The sequence below is a fragment of the Anabrus simplex genome, chromosome 1 (assembly GCF_040414725.1).
Source record: "Anabrus simplex isolate iqAnaSimp1 chromosome 1, ASM4041472v1, whole genome shotgun sequence".
Taxonomy (NCBI): domain Eukaryota; kingdom Metazoa; phylum Arthropoda; class Insecta; order Orthoptera; family Tettigoniidae; genus Anabrus; species Anabrus simplex.
The window spans coordinates 892,181,185-892,202,509 of NC_090265.1; the positions used below are offsets into that span (position 1 = coordinate 892,181,185).

General features: G+C 41.3%; 1 protein-coding gene across 4 annotated transcripts in view; it reads left to right on the forward strand.

Annotated features, from left to right (window-relative positions):
• Nucleotides 1-1,661: 1,661 nt before the first annotated feature.
• Nucleotides 1,662-21,325, forward strand: part of LOC136857708 (F-box only protein 39) — a 131,897-nt gene continuing 112,233 nt past the window's right edge. For 2 of the 4 annotated variants that reach the window (XM_067136579.2, XM_067136576.2), the window contains exons 1-2: nucleotides 1,668-1,912; nucleotides 2,123-2,367. In XM_067136579.2, coding sequence (XP_066992680.1) covers nucleotides 1,873-1,912; nucleotides 2,123-2,367 — 285 coding nt within the window. In that variant the 5' untranslated portion in view covers nucleotides 1,668-1,872. Of the gene's footprint in view, nucleotides 1,913-2,122; nucleotides 2,368-21,325 lie in introns of those variants that run through there. The other 2 variants (XM_068225284.1, XM_068225285.1) reach the window with 2 other exon arrangements.

Below are 21,325 nucleotides of genomic sequence, written 5' to 3' on the forward strand. Positions count from 1 at the left end.
TATACTACAGTACGCATAGCATTTTGCCTATTTTTCGTGTACAGTATGGTCACACTCTCTTCTATTTTTTTTTTCAAGAACGATTAAACCGTATGAGTCGTATATGTTCAATATATTGGCATTCCTTACACTATCTAAACTTACTTCTTCTTCTTCTTCTTCTTCTTCTTCCGCTTCGACCACTTTTCCCACACTTGTGGGTTCGCGGGTGCGAACTGTTCCGCAAATGTGGATTTGGCCCTGTTTTATAATAAGTAATAATGTTACTGGCTTTACGTCCCACCAACTACATTTACGGTTTTCGGAGACGCCGAGGTGCCAGAATTTAGCCCCGCAGGGGTTCTTTTACGTGACAGTAAATCTACCGACACAAGGCTGACGTATTTGAGCACCTTCAAATACCACCGGACTGAGCCAGGATCGAACCTGCCAAGTTGGTATCAGTAGGCCAGCGCCTCAACCGTTTGAGTCACTCAGCCCGGCTGGCCCTGTTTTATGACCGGATATCCTTCCTGACGCTAACCTTATGCGGAGGGATGTAATCAATATTGCGTGTTTCTATGGTGGTTGGTATTGTGGTGTGTTGTCTGAATAGGAAGAGGAAAGTGTTGGGACAAACACAAATACCCAGTTCCCGAGCCAGAAGAATTACATTCCCGACTTGGCCGAGAATCGAATCCGGGACCCTCTGCAGCGAGGGCCTCAATGCTGACCATCCAGCTAACGAGTCGGACTTCTTACACGTCAATAAATAATTATTTGAAAATGTACTGCGGTATACACGTTGGTATGAAAGCCAAAACTAGTGTTATTTTCTATTTGCCTTAATTCGATTTAAAACTACGGTATATTATTTTATCCACTGTACCGTAAAACCGAAAGATTTTGGCAATATGTTAATTCATAACTACGAACTCATTTAAGAAACAGATGAGGATTTATCAGAGTATTTCTTAATTATTTCAGACAGAATAAAACTACGCCGTTTCTACTTGCCGAGTGGTATATTCAGTATTCTGGATAGCGACTGTTTGTTCCTGCTTAGTTGAGGTTAGTTAACCCGAACTTCGTGCCGTTTATTTGCTCCTAACCTACTGGATCTATACTAGGCCCTAAATCCTTCATAGATTATGAGTGCATACAGGAAGTGAACAGGTAAGTATTGCTCAATAACATGTTGTTTATTTCATTTCATTGTTTCGTTACGTTGCAAGTTGCCAGAACTATGGCACAAAAACATACCTAACAAACAGCCCACAACCACTGCACTCAGAGCACTGACTGAATGCGGGAAGAGGCTACACTGGGCAGCCTATAAAAAAGAGAGCTGCTTCAGTACGTCACGTGATTATCTGAGGCATGGCATTGGCTAGAAATGAACGAGAGTCGATGTGACGAGCTAGCTCTTTCTTGGAGTCGCTGCTGATAAAAGAGTCGGCTCGTGCTAGCTCTCAGGGAGCAAGGAGGGAGCTAGCTCATACAAGAGTCGACTCGTAATTGAACGACTAGCTATTGATAAAAGAGTCGGCTCGTGCTAGCTCTCAAGGAGCAAGGAGGGAGCTAGCTCTTACAAGAGTCGACTCTCATTGAGAGAGCTAGCTCTCTCCAATGAGTCGTTCAAAAGAGTCAGTTCGTTCATGAACGACCCATCACTAGCCTATAGGTATTGACCATGGACGAAAGCAAATGAAAGACGTACCCATCTCTTTGAGACGTACGACATGTCACTGTTAGGCGTTAAAATAAAGTTTTATTAAGTATATAGGTATCTAATTAATGTTATAGATGTCTGCAAAGACATAATTTATTTTATACAAGTGTTACACTTCAATATTTCTTGTTATAGCCCTATTGGCACAAATAAGTCACAGAATGTTGAAAGCGGTGTGGAAAGTAGACGAAAATGAAGAAGGTAAATAAGTACGCAGTAATGTTATCAGATATTCTTAAGTACAAGCCTGGTATGTTATTTAATAGAATACCGTAGTTAACTCTAACCTGATATTTATCCATTATATGCCACAATTCATTCATTCTTGTGACCGTAGTGTACAGTAGCTTTTGACTGTAAACTTGGAGTTAGTCTAACCCGGTCTTACCTATTATGCTTATTCTGTTGTAGCGGTGTACATTGACTGTGAGGAAGAAGAAAACGACGATGATGCCGAGTACAGTCAGTGGTGTAATCTGCCCGATCTCCTCCTCGAAGAAATCTTCTCATATCTGACAATGCGAGAACGATATTATGCCTCGATGGTATGTCGGTCGTGGTACAGAGCTTTCCATTTACCAAACGTATGGTCAACGTTTGTATTAGAAGACAATACCCTGACACGTCGCAAGTTTAATTACTACTATGGATGGCAGGTATTACCGATTCATTTGTTTTTGGTTCAGTTTCTTTAAACATTCCAAAGTATTTCAGGGTCAATAGAATTGATTTTATCAATCATATTTCTCTTTAGCCTAATTGATATGACGATTCATTATCATTTCAGGGAATTGTCATTTGTTCGGGGAGCACTATCTGTTTCATGAATTATTAATAATTTATACAGATTTCCCTTTTCAGTACGGTATGTATACATGATCATTGCTCTCTCTGCCCTCTTTTGACATACTTCATGGCAATGAGAAATTGCGTAGAATTTTTGAGCTTTCCATAGATAATTTAAATTACTTCCTCATGTGTTGCTCGGTGCAGAATCTCCAGTCCCAGACAGTTGCTCTAGGCCGTGCGTGCTGACTTAAAAGCCTTTGTAGACATAGGTGAAGGTATTGTTGACAGTGAGGTTCTTTCTCTGCTCACCCTGTGGCCTGTTAAGCTGGACACTTGTGATTAGGAGCTAGATGGGTTTACTGCATTTGACACACTGTTGCCTCTGTGGTATGGTGATGGGCATTGGAGCACTTATTGAACCAGACATGGAACTTGCTGAAACTGTTATGTTGGCCCTATCTCAAGATGTGAGAATGGGTGAAAGCAAATGATAGAAAGCACGACCAACAAGCGGTATAAGTTAATCTGGGAAGGACAGCTAAATCAGAAAGTAGGCTAATGGAACCAACTAGAGGGGAAAATATTCTAGATGTGGTCCTGAAAAAAAACAGAAGAGGAAAGAAGGGATAGATGGTATCATTGACCACAACGCGGCTTTTGTCATTGTTAAAAATAAATGCGTAGAAAGGAAGGCTGTAAAGTAGAACACTAAGGGTTGATAAGAGAGGCATGGAGGAGTTGAAAAAAGTCATTATGATAGGTGGAAAATAGTAGGCCTAAATACAAAGGGTAAACAGATTATTGGATGGGTTTAAAGCGATTATTGATGAGTGTGAAAACAAGTATGACTGTACCTTTAAATGTGGTAAGGAATGGAAACAACCCACTGTATCATAACAGAGAAATAAAGAGATTAATAAGAAAGTGCCGGTTGGAAAGAAATGGAAATAGGAGAGATTGAAGGAGGCCTACTAGGAATTTGAATTTAGCAAAAAATGTCAGCACAGTGGCAAATTTAATTGCCAGTCATACATTTTAGGGAAAAATGGAAGGGTATGATTCATACATTTTTTTTTGCTATTAGCTTTACGTCGCACCGACACAGATAGGTCTTATGGCGAATTCATATTTTAAGACAGAAACAAATCCCAAGGATCAAGAATGAACAAAAGTAGTTTACATATTAAGACTTGAAGAGGGCAAAGTAGTGTTTAATGGTAGTTGGATGCGGTATGTTAAGTAATGTACAAAGAACACAGTATTTTCGCACCTCTACTCATTCAATGTACCCTAATGAATATATCTAACAGCATTTCAGAGCGCCTACAAGTGAATTGGTGATGGTTGGCTTCTTTACTGTAATCATGAATGGAGAGTTGCTGTATTAGCTTCTTTGTGCAAAGGAAGGGGGTAATAAACATAAAGCATATACTTACAGGCCAGTCAGCTTGAGATGTGTTACATGTAAGCTCTGGGAGAGCATTCTTTGTGATTATATTGCAAAATTACTACTGGTTTGATAGAAGGCAATTTGGTATTAGAAAACTTTATTCCAATGAGGCATAATCTGTAGGATTCCAGCAAGCTATAACTGATATTTCAAATTGAGGAGGTCAAATGGAATGTATCCCTATTGACCTGTTCAAAGCTTTTTTTTATATTTTTTATGGGGCAGATCATTGGAGACTGCTGACAAAAATGGTGACTGTTGAACTAGACAAGAATGATGGAATAGGTGGCTCAATTACTAGAAAATAAGTAAGGCAGTTTTATTGTAACTTTGTATTTCCTCATATATATATATAAAGAACGGAAATCACAGATAAGGCTTTTTGCAGATGATGTTATGCTGTATAAAGTAGTGAACAAGTAGCAGGATTGTGAGTGATTACACAAAGACCTCACGAATTTTGTGAGATGGACAGCAGACAGTGGTATGGTGGTAAACGGGATCAGAAATCAAATTTTAAGGGGTACGATGCGCAAAGGTATCACCGAGATATCACTATAAAATTTGTCACAAATGGAACATAGCAATTGCTTTTACACATATCAAGTGAAAAATTCCTGGCACATTAAGAAATATTTCATTTTTGGAGTATATTATGTATGCGTACTTTACCACTTTACAAGTACATTTGGTGTTACGCTCACAGTGACACACGTATGTCTTTTGTCTCACACGTTGAACAATTTCGTGTGTAATGTCTTTGTTCCCTGAAGTTCTTTGATCACGACGAGTTGTGGACTTGTGCCCTAACTGATTCATTAAGTTATTTATTGGTCCAGGGATCATGCTACTTCGGCAATAGCTTAAGGTCTTGTAATTTAACAATAACCTGTTCATTTGCCTCATCGAAAAATGAATACTGTTCACCTCCATTTTGCTTTTTGAACTAGCTGCTCTACTCATAATGGACAAAGATAATGAGAATCCACAGACATAGCACTCGCATTCCTCGGTGCTAGCCCTGGACCTCAAGAAAAGAACAAAAGACGGCATCAGCAGCGGAATACGACATAAACCAGTCCTGTCTACAAGCCTTAAGTATGTTTTCATATTTCTCAAATAACGACGGTATTTCTTAATGTGCCAGGAATTTTTCACTTGATATGTGTAAAAGCAATTGTTATGTTCCATTTGTGACAAATTTTATAGTGATATCTCGGTGATACCTTTGCGCATCATACCCATTTTAAGTTTCATCAAGAGGAAAAGTCCTCTCAGTTTAAATTATTGTGTTGATTGAATGAAAGTATCTTCCAGGGATCATTTTAAGTAGCTAGGTACGTAGTAAGCCAGCAACTTCCACCTTAGTAACATTAATAGAAATTATGGAAATCTTACTTGGAAATGCTTTTAGAAGAGAGATGTGTTCACTGCCCCGACAATGTCCTCTGCGAGAAGAAAAGAAAAGACTTACTCCATGCAGATTAATATTGGAAGTTACTGGCGTAAGTATTGATAGGTGTGCAAGACTGTGGTAAGACTCCAATTAGAGTATTGTTCCAGTGTATGGGACCCACACCAATTTGCTTGATATAAGAACTGGAAAAGATAAAGGAAAGCAGCACAATTTGTTCCGAGTGAATTCCGATGTTGCAAAGTTTTGAATGGGAAGACTTGGGAGTATGTAGATTAACTGCTCGACTGAGCGATAGTAAAGAGATGGCATGGAATGAAATTAGTAGAAAAATAAGCTTGAGTGGAGCTTTTAAAAGTAGGATGATGATAATGTGAAGATGAAGTTGGAATTTAAGAGAACATTGTTGTTTGAGTCATCAGTCCATAGACTGGTTTGATGCAGCCCTCCATGCCACCGTATCCTGTGCTAAACTTTTCATTTCTATGTAACTATCGCATCCTATATCTGCCTTAATCTGCTTGTCATATTCATACCTTGGTCTACCCCTACCGTTCTTACCGCCTACACTTCCTTCAAAAACCAACTGAACAAGTCCTGGATGTCTTAAGATGTGTCCTATCATTCTATCTCTTCTTCTCATCAAATTTAGACAAAACTAAAAAATAATGTTAGGTTTTGGTCCACCCAAAAACCTAACATGTTTCTTAGTTTTAACTGTATCGATACAGATCTGTACAATGAAGTTCGTAAATTGTACTAAATTTAGCCAAATTGATCTCCTCTCACCAATTCGATTTAGTATCTGTTCATTCGTGATTCAATCCACCCATATCACCTTCAGCATTCTTCTGTAACACCACATTTCAAGATCTTCTATTCTCTTTCTTTCTGAGCTAGTTATCATCCACATTTCACTTCCATACAATGCCACACTCCAGACGGAAGTCTTCAGAAATATCTTTCTAATTCCCATATCAATGTTTGAAGTGAGCATATTTCTTTTCTTAAGCTCTTCCTTGCTTGTGCTAGTTTGCATTTTATGTCGCCCTTACTTCTGCCATCGTTAGTTATTTTACTACCCAAGTAACAATATTCATCTATTTCCTTTAAGACTTCGTTTCCTTATCTAATATTTCCTGCATCACCTGCCTTCGTTCGACTGCACTCCATTACTTTTGTTTTGGACTTACTTATTTGCATCTTGTACTCCTTACCCAAGACTTCGTCCTTACCATTCAGCAGCTTCTCGGGATCTTCTGTAGTCTCAGATAAAAGAACAATATCATCGGCAAATTTCAAGGTTTTGATTTCCTTTCCTTGGATTGTGATTCCCTTCCCAAATTTCTCTTTGATTTCCTTTACTGTCTGTTCTGTGTAAACATTGAAAAGAAGCGGGGGGACAAACTGCAACTAAGCCTCACTCCTTTCTGGATTGCTGCTTCGTTTTCAAAGCCCTCTATTCTTATCACTGCAGACTGATTTTTATACAGATTGTAGATAATTCTTCGTTCTTGGTATCTGATCCCAATCACCTTCAAAATCTTAAATAGCTTGGTCCAATCAATATTATCAAATGCCTTTTCTAGATCGATGAATGCCATGTACGCGGGCTTGTCCTTCTTAATTTGATCCTCTAAGATCAGACATAAAGTCAGGATTGCTTCACATGTTCCTACATTTCTTCTGAAGCCAAATTGATCTTCTCCCAATTCACCTTCTACTTGTCTTTTCATTCTTCTGTAAATAATACGTGTTAAAACTTTGCAGGCATGAGGTACTAAACTAGTGGTGCTGTAGTTTTTACACTTGTCAACACCGGCTTTCTTGGGAATAGGTATGACAACATTCTGCCGAAAATCGGATGGCACTTCTCCTGTCTTATACATCTTACACACTAAATGGAATAACCTTGTCATGCTGGTTTCTCCTAAGGCAGTCAGTAATTCAGAGGGAATGTTATCAATTCCAGGTGCCTTGTTCCTATTTAGGTCACTGGGCAAGTTGGCCGTGCGTTTAGGGACGCGCAGCTGTCAGCTGGCATTCGGGAGATAGTAGGTTCGAATCCCACTGTCGGCAGCGCTGAAGATGGTTTTCCGTGGTTTCCCATTTTCTCATCAGGCAAATGCTGGGGCTGTATCTTAATTAAGGCCATGGCCACTTCCCATTCGTAGGCCTTTCCTGTCCCATTGTCGCCAGAAGACCTAGCTGTGTTGGTGCAACGTAAAGCAAATACCAACCTATTTAGGTCTCTCACAGCTCTGTCAAACTCTGATCTCAAAATTGGGTCTCCCATTTCATCGGCATCAACAGCCTCTTCTTGTTCCAGAACCAAATCATCTACATCTTTACCTTGATACAACTGTTGGATATGTTCCTGCCATCTTTATGCTTTGTCTTCTTTCCCTAAAAGTGGCTTTCGATCTGAGCTCTTAATATTCATACACCTAGAGTTCCTTTCTCCAAAGGTTTCCTTGATTTTCCTGTATGCAGCATCTGCCTTTCCTAGGACCATACAACCTTCGACATCCTTGCACTTCTCCTTTAGCCATTCTTCCTTAGTTACCTTGTACTTTCTATCCACTTCATTCTTTAATCACCTGTATTCTTTTCTGCCCTCTTCATTTCTAGCATTTGTGTATTTTCATCGTTCATCAATCAGGTCTAGTATTTCCTGAGTTATCCACTGATTCTTAGTTGATCTTTTCTTCCTTCCTAACATTTCCTCAGCAACCCTACTGACATTTTTCATGACTATCCACTCTTCCTCTGTTGTTTTCTTCAACCTTTTCATTTATTCCTTGTGCAACATGTTCCTTGAAACAATCCCTCACACTCTTTTCTTTCAACTTGTCTAGATCCCATCTCCTTGCATCCCTTCCTTTCTTCAATTTCTTCAACTTCAGATGGCATTTCATGACCAAGTTGTGGTCAGAGTCCACGTCTGCTCCTGGGAAAATGTTGCAATCCAACACCTAGTTTCTGAATCTCTGCCTAATCGTAATGAAGTCTGTTTGATACCTTCCAGTGTCTCCAGGTCTCGTCCACGTCTACAGCTGCCGTTTGTGGTGTTTGAACCAAGTATTGGCAAGGACTAAATTATGATCAGTGCAGAATTCAACCAGCCGACTTCCTCTTTCTTTCCTTTGTCCCAATCCGAATTCTCCTACTGTATTACCTTCTCCTTCTTGGCTTACCGCTGCATTCCAGTCTCCCATCACAATTAGATTCTCGTCACCTTTTACATATTGTATTAAATCTTCTATCTATATACCAAAAATTCTGTTCTTCCTGCCAACGTACTTATACCAACTACATCTAAGTGGAAATCAAGTAGGGATGACATAAAACTGTTAGTGCTCAACTGTAGAAGTATTGTAAAGAAAGGAATAGAATTAAGTAATTAATAGATATATACTTACCAGATATTGTAAAAGGAGTTGAATCATGGCTGAGAAATGATATAATCGATGCAGAAATATTCTCACAGAACTGGAGGGTGTATCGTAGAGATCGGATAGGAAAGGTAGGAGGGGGAGTATTCATTCTCGTGAAAGAAGAATTTGTAAGCTACGAAAAAGTTAAAGATGACAAGCACGAAATTCTAGGGGTAAGGCTCATTTCTAAAGATAATAGGCAACTAGATATCTTTGGAGTGTACAGACCAGGAAAGGGTAGCGCAGATGCTGATCCAGAATTATTTGATAAGATAATCAGCTATGTGGGAAGCGATAAGGAAAGGAACGTGATCATAGCGGGTGATCTCAATTTACCAAATGTCAATTGGGAAGGTAATGTGAATGACAGGAAGCATGACCAACAAATGGCAAATAAGTTAATATGGGAAGGGCACCTGATTCAGGAAGTGATGGAACCAACTAGAGGGAAGAATATTCTGGATGTGGTGTTGGTAAAACCAGATGACCTCTCTTGAGAACCCGAAGTAATAGATGGTATTAGTGATCACGAAGCTGTTTTTGTGGTAATTAAAAATAAATGTGAAAGAAAGGGAGAGATTAAAATTAGGACTGTTAGGCAGTACCATATGGCTGATAAGAGGCATGAGGGAGTTTTTAATAAGCAACTATGATCGGTGGAAAACGGTAAATAAAAATGTAAACAGACTCTGGAATGGGTTTAAAGCAATTGTTGAGGAATGTGAAAATAGGTTTGTACCTTTTAAAGGTGGTAAGGAATGGTAAAGATCCACTATATTATAACAGGGAAGTAAAGAGACTAAGAAGGAGGTGCAGGTTGGAAAGAAATAGTTAGAAATGGCTGTGGAAGTAAGGAGAAATTGAAGGAACTTACTAGGAAATTGAATTTAGCAAAGAAGTCAGCTAAGGATAACATGATGGCAAGCATAATTGGTGGCCACACTAATTTTAGTGAAAAACGGAAGAGTATGTATAGGTACTTTAAGGCAGAAACAGGTTCCAAGAAGGACATTCCAGGAATCATTAATGAACAAGGTTAGTGTGTATGCAAGGATCTTCAAAAGGCAGAAGTATTCAGTCAGCGGTATGTAAAGTTTGTTGGTTACAAGGATAATGTCCAGATAGAGGAGGTGACTAATACTAAAGAAGTATTAAAATTTACCTATGACAGCAGTGACATTTACAGTAAGATACAAAAGTTAAAAACTAGAGAAGCAGCTGGAATTGATAAGGTTTCAGGGGATATACTAAAGACAATGGGTTGGGTTATAGTACCATATCTGAAGTACTTGTTTGATTTTTGTTTGCATAAAGGAACTTTACCAAATGAATGGAGAGTTGGTATAGTAGCCCCTGTGTATAAAGGAAAGGGTGATAGGCATAAAGCTGAACATTACAGGCCAGTCAGTTTGACATGCATTGTATGTAAGCTTTGGGAAAACATTCTTTCTGATTATATAAGTCATGTTTGCAAAATTAATAATTGGTTTGACATAAGGCAGTTTGGGTTTAGGAAAGGTTATTCCACTGAAGCCCAACTTGTAGGATTCCAGCAGGATATAGCAGATGTCCTGGATTCAGGAGGTCAGTTGGACTGTATTGCGATTGACTTATCTAAGGCATTTGATAGGGTAGATCATGGTAAACTACTGGCCAAAATGAGTGCAATTACACTTGACAAAAGAGTGACTGAATGAGTGGCTCTGTTTGTAGAAAATAAAACTCAGAGAATTAGAGTAGGTGAAGCTTTATCTGTCCCTGTAAAAATTAAGAGGGGAATTCCTCAAGGCAGTATTATTGGACCTTTATGTTTTCTTATATATATCAATGATATGTGTAAAGAAGTGGAATCAGAGATAAGGCTTTTCGCAGATGATGTTATTCTGTACAGAGTAATAAATAAGTTACAAGATTGTGAGCAACTGCAAAATGACCTCGATAATGTTGTGAGATGGGCAGTAGGCAATGGTATGATGATAAATGGGGATTATTATTATTATTATTATTATTATTATTATTATTATTATTATTATTATTATTATTACTATTATTATTATTATTATTGTCTGGCATTTACAAGCATAATCTGTAAAAATATACAATTAACATACAAATTAAAATATAGAGGTAATTAAACTAGAATGTCCAGCTTCGACAACCAGTTCACTGCACTTGGTGTCAATTCATGCAGAGTCCGTATGATGATAAATGGGGATTATTATTATTATTATTATTATTATTATTATTATTATTATTATTATTATTGTCTGGCATTTACAAGCATAATCTGTAAAAATATACAATTAACATACAAATTAAAATATAGAGGTAATTAAACTAGAATGTCCAGCTTCGACAACCAGTTCACTGCACTTGGTGTCAATTCATGCAGAGTCCGTAAACCGTCCTTAAATGCTGACAGTGGACAGCTCTCAACAACATGAAGCAATGTCTGCTTCTCAGCACCACACTCACACGCAGCACTTTCACAATATCCCCACTTTTTCATCATATATCGGCACCTGCCGTGGCCTGTTCTGAAACGGTTGAGTTTTGACCACTCATGTCGAGGAAGATCGAAACCTGGCACTTTCTTCGTTATGTCTTTAATCAGAAAGGCGTTAGTGGGTGGACATTGTTCCCATCGCTGTCTCCATTCTGCTGTTACACTGAATGGGGATAAAAGTCGGGTTGTGAGTTTCACAAATAGGAAAAGTCCTCTGTTTTAATTACTGCGTTGATGGGGTGAAAGTTCCCTTTGGGGATCATTGTAAATACCTAGGTATAAATATAAGGAAAGATCTTCATTTGGGTAATCACATAAATATGATTGTAAATAAAGGGTACAGATCTCTGCACATGGTTATGAGAGTATTTAGGGGTTGTAGTAAGGATGTAAAGGAGAGAGCATATTTGTCTCTGGTGAGACCTCAACTTGAGTATGGTTCCAGTGTATGGGACCCTTGCCAGGATTACTTGATTCAGGAACTGGAAAAAATCCAAAGAAAAGCAGCTCGATTTGTTCTGGGCGATTTCCGACAAGAGAGTAGCGTGACAAAAATTTTGCAACGTTTGGGCTGGGAAGACTTGGTAGAAAGGAGACGAGCTGCTCGACTAAGTGGTATGTAATACCAATATAATGGTCCGTTATTGGACATTATAAATCTTCCAGCCAACTCATTCTTGGTTGCCTGCGTTTCGCCCTCGCGAGCTAAGCTAGGCTCGTCAGTTGGGACTTAGCGCACCACCCAAGACGCAAGGCTAGTTCATACCGTGGAGGCCACTGCATAGGCTACTTGAAGCCACCTGCAGTGCCAGTGCACTATGAGAGCTATGTCTCATTTCCAAAAATTGATGCCTGCCTGGCCATCAAATGATGTAGATGTTGATTCCCATAGGGAACCTAAAATATTTGTCCTGAATGAGCAAATTTATAATACCAATATAATGGTCCGTTATTGGACATTATAAATCTTCCAGCCAACTCATTGTTGGTTGCCTGCGTTTCGCCCTCGCGTGCTAAGCTAGGCTCGTCAGTTGGGACTTAGCACACCACCCAAGACGCAAGGCTAGTGCATACCATGGAGGCCACTGCATAGGCTACTTGAAGCCACCAGCAGTGCCAATGCACTATGAGAGCTGCACTATGAGTTGTACATCTATCTTCTTTGTGTGAACACTATTGATCCAAGAGGGGCAGCAGTATTCAGCAACAGAATTTGATAAGGCTAATGCTGTTGATCTTAGAACATGAGTATTGGCTCCCCATGATGTACCAGCAAGTTCCTGAAGAATATTATTTCTAGTTTTTACTTTAGCAGCTACATTTGAGAGATGTTGCTTGAAATTCAAAGTTCTATCAAGTGTTATTCCAAAGTATTTTGGTGTACTGCAGAACGGCAATACTTGACCTCGGAATTTTATTGTTGGTTTGTAATTAGACTTTCTCTTGTGTAAGTGGAATGTAGATATAATTGTTTTTTGAGGATTTAGGTGAAGGCACCATTTCTTGAAGTATGCATCCAAGGCATACTTCCAGATCAGTGGCTAAAGTTGTTTCAGCATCATAAAAGTTGGAGCACTGAGTCACCAAACAAATGTCATCAGCATAAATGAATTTTCTTGATGATGTGTCTGGGAGGTCGTATATGTACAGACTGAAAAGAATGGGGGCGAGGACTGATCCTTGAGGTAAACCATCGTTTAATTTAAACACTGTCAATATCAGCGTAGATCTGGAAGTACCTATTACTGAGCATATTGCTAAGTAAGGCCGTAAGTTTACGACATGGGATCACACTCAAAAATTTTAGGAGTCCTTCTCGCCAGACAGTATCATAGGCAGCTGATACATCCAAAAAGGCAGCTACGCTTACTGACTTCCTCTCATATCCATTTTCGATATATGTGGTGAGAGACAGTACTTGATCATTACAACTTCTTCCAGGTCTAAATCCTGCTTGCTCTATAGGAATGTAGCTGTTGATTGTTTCATAAATTCTATTGTAGATCTGTCGCTCAAGGAGTTTATATGTAACACTTAGAAGTGCTATTGGACGGTAGCTTTCCACTTTAGATGGATCTTTATTTGGTTTCAGTATGGCTATTATCTTTGTTTTCTTCATCAGAGGTGGGATGTTTCCAGTTTGCAGAATATTAGTGAAGAAGTTGGTTAACCATTTTATTGTGGCTGGTCCGCAGTGAGCCAAAAATTCAGGATAAATTCCATCAAATCCTGCAGCTTTTCCAAGTTTCATACTTTTTATTGTGGCTTTAGTTTCCCCTTCTTTGAATGGAGTAGAGAATTCAGAAAACTGCGGCGCTGCTCTTTTCTTGATGTTCAATTTTAATTTGATATCCTTTTTGGTTTGCTTGTCTTTTGTGTTTTTGGAAACTGATAGTAGATGATTAGCAAAATCATTCAGATTGATGGCTGTTTTTGATCTCTTAGTTGCAGGGTTTGAAGAATCCAATTTGCTAATTATAGACCAGGCCTTTCTGCTAGAATGAGTGTAATCTAGGGATTCCACTGTTTCATGCCAGATCCTTCTTCGACTCTCATCCAAGGATTGGAGGAGACCAGCTGCATTGTCGGAATTAGGATGTTCTTCATATTCTCGTAGTAATTCCTCACTCTCTGAACTCCAGCCAGGGATATACTCCTTACGATATCCTCTAGGGATGCATCATCTCGCTGCACCTTTTATAACCCCTACAAATCTGCTGTAGTTGTTGTATGTTGGTTTGATCCATCTTATATTGGAGTCTGTTTGCTTTGCAAATTCAGACCAGTTGGCTTTCTTGAAGTTCCACCTCGGTTTAGGATGTGATCGAACAACTGGTAAAGACATCCCAACCTCCAAGAGAACAGGCCTATGTTGACTATGTGGGAAATCGTTGAGCACTGTACGTCGAAGTGTGAATTATGAAGCTGATTTGTGAAACAAAGATCTGGGATGTAGCCTAGAGACCAGCGAGCTGATTGAAAGGTAGGCAGGTCCTTAGCATCAAAAATCAGATTCAAATTTTCAGTTTCCATCCAGTCCGTAAGAACTTCACCATTAGTCATCCTTGTTATATCCTCAAAGATGATGATGACTGTTTAAATTACCGAGATATATAGTAGGATACTGCAGAAAAGGTATAGGAGGATTAGGCCAAGTAATATCTGGTGGCTTGTACACATTAACTATTGTCAAGTTTTGAATGTTAACTGTAGTAGTAAAAATGTCATTTTCAGAGTTTACTGATAGTAATTGGTAATTTGTTATATCATTCCTGACATAAGTTGCAAGGCCATAATTTTGTTGATAGACGCTACCAATTTAAAGCCTAGAATTTTCCCCCTATTCTGTAACTGTAGTTCGTCTGCTGTGTGTGTTAGTTTCAGTTTATATTTCTGGAAAGTAATCCAAATTCAATCCCACTAAATGTCCAAAAAATTAAGGATCATTAAATAGCTAAAAAACATCAAAGCTGCAGGGGAAGACCAAATAACTGCAGAAGTGTGGAAAAATGCAGGAGTGATTTTCATCATGAAACTTTATGGAATTTTACTGGAAATTTGGCAAAATCAAAAAATTTCTACAGTTTGGAAAACAGCAAACACACACCCAATGGACATACATACATACATACATACATACATACATACATACATTATCATTATAGACTGTTATGCCTTTCAGCGTTCAGTGTGCAAGCCTGTGAGAATTTACTAAACGTCGCCACAGTCCTCGATTTGCAACTTGTGTTGTGGCCTCATTTAGTTCTATACCTCTTAGATAGATAGATAGATAAGAAATGGGTGAGCCCTGTTTTCGCAGAGCTCCACACGTAGGTCTATGAAGACCCTTTGTGCCCCTTGAACGGGTTTGCCTAGTCCAGCCCTAGTGCTCCTATAAAGGATACCAGTGTCCGGATTTTGGCGTTCCTGATGTCCTCCAGGCTCACGAAGTGTGAGCCCAGGTATCGATGTCTAGTGCTTGCAAAAGCCTCGCACTGACATAACACATGCACGGAGGTCTCCTCCTCCTTACCGCATCTTCTACACATCGGATCCTGGGTGATTTTCATGATGTGTAGGTGTCTCTGTAAGGTATTGTGGCCTGTTAACAGTCCAACTACCATTCTCATTCTGGTCCTATTCAAATTCGTTAGGACCTTTTTATAGCTTTGACTAGGCCCTTTGATAAGTTCACGTGCCTGTCTTGCTATGGTTAACCTCTTCCAAATATCTAGGTGAGACTGGTTTATCCATTGGGATATTGCCAGTCTCACACTTCGGAGTGACACTCCCAGGAAGGGCTCTGGTCCTGTAAAGGAACCCATTGAGCCCTGTTTTGCTAGTTTGTCAGCTTCTTCATTTTCACTGATTCCTGTGTGCCCAGGAACCCATAATAAGGTAATTGAGCTAAGCTCACACAGCTGATCTAACATCCTTTGGCATTCCCATACCAGTTTTGATGTTGTTTTAACTGCACATAGTGCTTTTAACGCTGCCTATCTATCACTACATATAGTGATGTGTCTTCTGTGTCCAGGCATTTTCCATATATTTAAAGCACAGGCTAGTATTGCGTATACTTCAGCCTGGAAAACAGTAGCATATTTACCCATAGGAAGGGAGAGCCTTGTCTTAGGCCCCCAGACCCCGGCGCCTGTGCCCGCCTCCGTCCGCGAGCCATCTGTGTACCATGTACAGCCCCCAGACTTAAGACGGGCCCCAGCGTCCGCGGCCCACTCCTGCCTTGTGGGTATCACCACTGTGAATTTATAATTCAAATTAAAGCTAGGCTTCATCAGATCCCCGATCATCATTGTCATAGGGCAAGTCTGGTGAAGCCTTGTAAGAATAGAGGCATGACCTCTATTCGGGTTTTTGAAGGACCATCCTCCGAGTGACCAAAGGCGATAGGCACTCATTCCCGCTATTACCTTAACATATAAATGTAAGGGGGGAAAACCTAGGATGGCCTCCATTGCACATAATGGTGTAGTATCCAGTGCCCCTGTTATTCCTAGACACGCAAGTCTTTGGACACTGTTTAACTTGGTGCTCACAGTTTTACTCTCTGAGCCTGGCCACCAGACTATGGATGCATAGGTGATCGTGGGCCGTACAATGGAGATATAGAGCCACTGGACCACCCTAGGTCTTAGGCCCCAGGTCTTCCCGACGGCCCTGCGACAGGCCCACATAATCTTGCGAGCGTTATCCACCTTATGATCTATATGTTTCTTCCAACTCAGTCTTGCCTCAAGGATTACCCCTAGGTACTTAACCGAGGTTGTCTTAACTAATTTTTTTCCGAATAGGAAAGGCTCTGACAGTCCGTCTAGCCTCCTCCTCCTGGTAAATACCACGAGCTCCGTCTTATCGGGATTAACCGACAAGTCTGTCTCGTGACACCATCTTTCCACCCTACGTAGAGAGCTCTGTACGAGTTCGGAAACTGTACTGGGGAAATTTCCTACCGCCATCAGGCTTATGTCGTCTGCATAGCCTTGGGCGTATATTCCTCCAACATTTAACCTGGTAAGTAGTTCGTCCACTACCAGACACCATAATGTTGGTGATAATACTCCTCCCTGTGGACACCCCCTGTCTATATTAGCTCTCAACATTACAGCGTTGAGAGTAAACAGAACTTGACGGCCCTGCAGTGAGGCCATAATCCATTTTATGAGCATACTGCTCACTCCTCTTCTCTCTAGACTACGTTCTATGGAGCCCAAAGATGTATAGTTAAAGGCCCCTTCTATATCTAGGAATACAACCATAGCAAGTTGTTGCTGATCCAAGGCACTCTCCAGCCTAGAAACCAGCTGGTGTAGTGCCGTCTCAACCGACTTCCCTGGTTGATATGCATGTTGATGAGAATGCAGGGGAAAGTCTCTTAATACTTTCTCCCTGATATGTCTATCCACCAGTCTTTCCAAGGTCTTAAGTAGAAAAGACGTTAGACTAATGGGTCTATAATCCTTAGGTCTAGTATATGAAGACCTTCCGGGTTTAGGTATAAATACCACCTTCGCCTGACGCCACAAGGAGTACACGTACCCCATAGTGAGACAGGCTCTAAAGATTCTGACCAGGTATGGTATAAGGACCCCCCCCCCCCCCCCCCCCCCGCCTCCTGAAGAAGCGCCGGTAAGATCCCATCCACACCTGGGCTTTTGTAAGGGGCAAAGGATTCTAATGCCCACTTAACCCTTCTTGGGGTAACAATCTCTGCGGCTTCCCTCCAGCCACTTTTATCGGGTCTGAAGGATCCGCTCGATTCTACCTCACTATTCGTGATTACCGAACCTGGAAAGTGGGCATCAAGCAGTAAGCTCAGGGTCTCCCCCTCTGTGGATGTGTATCCACCAGAAGGAGTCTCCAGTGAGCCCAGCCTTGCCCTTCTATCCAAGGTTAAAATTTTATGAAGCCTTGCCGCTTCATGTTGGCTTTCAATGGAGTCACAAAATTGTCTCCAAGATTTCCTAGAAGCCTTCTTGACTTCTGACTTGTACCTTCTTTGTGATTCTTTGTAAGAATCTAGGCTTTCTTGATCCTGAAGTTCCCTGTATTTATTCCAGAGCCTTCATGTATTTCTCCTCAGGTGTTCAAGATAACTATTCCACTTGAAGCTTCCTGTTACTCTTTTTGCCTTAACAATAGGGCAGTTTAATTCATAAGAGGTAACCAGTGTCCGTGTGAGAAAACTCACACTGAGCTCCAGCTCCTCTTTGTTTTTAATTATATTTGAGGGTCCTCCCTCCAGTCCCCTCCTCACGTCCTCCCTAAAAGATATCCAATCGGTTCGTCTAGGGTTTCTGTAAGACGGGATCTCGATGGAGCCCTCTATATAAAACACAATGTGTCTATGATCTGACAAGGAAGGCTCCAAAGAGACCTTCCAGTCTTTAAATTCCTGCATGATTCCCATGGTACCCAGGGTAAGATCTATGATCCCTTCGCTCCTATTATTAATGAAGGTAGGGGTATCACCAATATTCATGATCTCAAGATCAGTTGTACATAGAAATTCTATGAGGTGCTCTCCCCTTTGGTTTGTATTTTTACTTCCCCAAATGCTATGATGAGCATTGGCATCACATCCTACTACGAGGTTTAATCCTTGTTTCCTACAGTATATCACCAGTCTCTTGAACTCCTCCGGCGGGGGTGGAGATTCAGAGTCTCCTGGGAAATATGCAGAACAGACAACCAAGTCTCTTGGCTGTCCGCCCTCTTCATATCTCATTAGGACTGCTACTAGGTCTCTAGTAATGAAACCCGGTATAGCCCAAGCGTTATGATCCTTAACTAGTATACATGCTCTAGGCTTCTCTGCTATTCCACTGAATAGAGTGAAACCTGCACAATTTAGTCCCATGATATGTCCCTGTCTAAGCCAGGGTTCTTGTATCAGGGCGACCGAAAACCCGCCTTTCTGGATACTTCTATTAAGTACCCTAGAGGCCGCTATACAATGTTGTATATTTGCTTGTATGAAAGTAATCATTCTTTACTTTCATAGAATACTTTACCTTATGCGGTCTCCGGAACTTGCAGCTCCGTCTCCCGCGATGGATCCTGGGGCTTGGCTGGCCCCGGTTCCTGTCCGGGCTCCAGCTCTTCGCCCCTGCTGGTCTCGGTTTTATCTGTGGTGGGGTTGGTCCTCTGCTTGTCACGCTTGCCCTCCACTAATGTGAAGGTAGCCACATGCACCCCGCAGAAGATCTTCTTCCCCACCACTTTCTCCCCATCCCTGGAGTCCATGCTGACCACAAGGCGGACGCCTCTCTTCTCCTCCTTGCGGTCGTAGACCCTCCAGCTGGCGGGATTTAAGCCATGGTTCTGGCGTGCCATTCTTCCCAAAAGGACGTTATTGTCCTTTGGTTGTCCTGGTATCCAGACCATGACTCTCTTGTAGGAAAGGAGTTTGTCCATGCCCACAATTGTGAGCCTGGCTCCTTCCCACGGTTGTATACCTGTAACAAGGCTAGAAAGCCATGCTACAGTTTCATTGTTCTCCGCTATGACGACGGCCGCACCCCTTGACAGATAGCAGTCCAGGAACTGAGGCTTAATGGGCCCCTGCTCCGGAAGCTCGTCTATCAGATTGGTGATAGCCTCTTCCACAGCTTCCACCTGTTTTTCGGATAGCTGCTGGTCAGGATATTCCACAGGTACTATGGCCATCCTGATCCCAGCTTTAGCTATCCTGGCGTACTCCACTTCGGGTCTCTTGCGGGTCTGCCGATCTTCTTCTGGGGTTGCCCGCGACAGAAGTCGTTTCCCCGCTGGCATCTTAGTGGGTGGGGTCCTCTGTGCCCTAGAAGCAGAGCCCTTTTCAGGGTCCCGCCACTGTTGTCGCTGTTGTGGTAGTAGAAGTCCCCTCAGCCCCAGGAGTTAGGCCTTCTTTGGCCTGCTCCCGGGCCTTTAAGGCCTTCTTGGATCTCCTCTTTTCAGCGCCAGAGCGCTGTTTCCTCTTCTTCTTCACCTGCAGATTGCCCACCTCTTGAGTGAGCCCTCTAACTATTGAAGTCGAACTGTCCGAGGGTATCTCCGAAGAGTCCCCTTCGGTTGTTGTTGTGCTGGTATTTCTCTCTGAGGCCCCAGAAGAGCTCTCCGGTTTATGGGTGGCTACGGAACTCATGTAGGTCCCACGAGTAGCTAGGGAAATATATGTCCGCCCAGGCAGAGCCCCGCATACCTGGGTAAGGCTACTTACTTCGAGAGGGCGCCAAGTATCTCGAAGGCTCCGTTCAAGACACATCTCCCATGTGCCATGCACCCCATCGGCACGGGTCGCGTTACACCTTAGGGTTGGGCGGTGCTTTAGCTTCCTCCTCCTTGTATGCGAACGGTTACCCAATAGGGCTTCATTCGGCATCGCAAGAAAGGAGCTACTAGTCCCCCTCACCGCGAAGAGGATCTTCAATTGAAGAGGGTAACCAAGGTTAGCCCCCTACAATTGTAGAAGCACACACGAGGGGGTCTATACCTCTTATCTTTAAATCGTTAGAAACCGAGTCTAACCATCGTCGTCTTGGTCTCCCTCTACTTCTCTTAACCTCCATAACATTCTCCTAGGTAACCTATCCTCCTCCATTCGCCTCACATGACCCCACCACCGAAGCCGGTTTATGCGTACAGCTTCATCCATCGAGTTCATTCCTAAATTAGCCTTTATCTCCTCATTCCGAATACCCTCCTGCCATTGTTCCCACCTGTTCGTACCAGCAATCATTCTTGCTACTTTCATGTCTGTTACTTCTAACTTATGAATAAGATATCCTGAGTCCACCCAGCTTTCGCTCCCGTAAAGCAAAGTTGGTCTGAAAACAGACCGATGTAAAGATAGTTTTGTCTGGGAGCTGACTTCCTTCTTACAGAATACTGCTGATCGCAACTGCGAGCTCACTGCATTAGCTTTACTACACCTTGATTCAATCTCACTTACTATATTACCATCCTGGGAGAATACACAACCTAAATACTTGAAATTATCGACCTGTTCTAGCTTTGTATCACCAATCTGACATTCAATTCTGTTGAATTTCTTACCTACTGACATCAATTTAGTCTTCGAGAAGCTAATTTTCATACCATACTCATTGCACCCAATGGACAAAAAAATTAAATTAGACAGTTCCCAATAACTATCAGGTTCTCTCTCTTCTGCAAACTACTACTTCCTCTATTGATGGAGGTCACATGTAGAGCAAATTCTTAACTTGAAAAACTCATTGTCTTATTTTCATAACACAGCCAATAAAAAATACGTTACCACATTTTGTGATTTCAAAAATGCATATGACAGCATAGATCATAGACCACTTCTCAATGTCTTAACAGAATTTCGACTTAATAAAATAAACAAGAAAAATTACTAAGGAAATGCTCTCTGAAACAATAGGTAAGATAAAGTTAATGGATAAATTTAGTTGCGAATTTCAAACAAACACAGAAGTTCCACAAGTGGAGGGTCTCTCTCCATTACTTTGCAGTTGTGCTTTTGAAAAAAGTG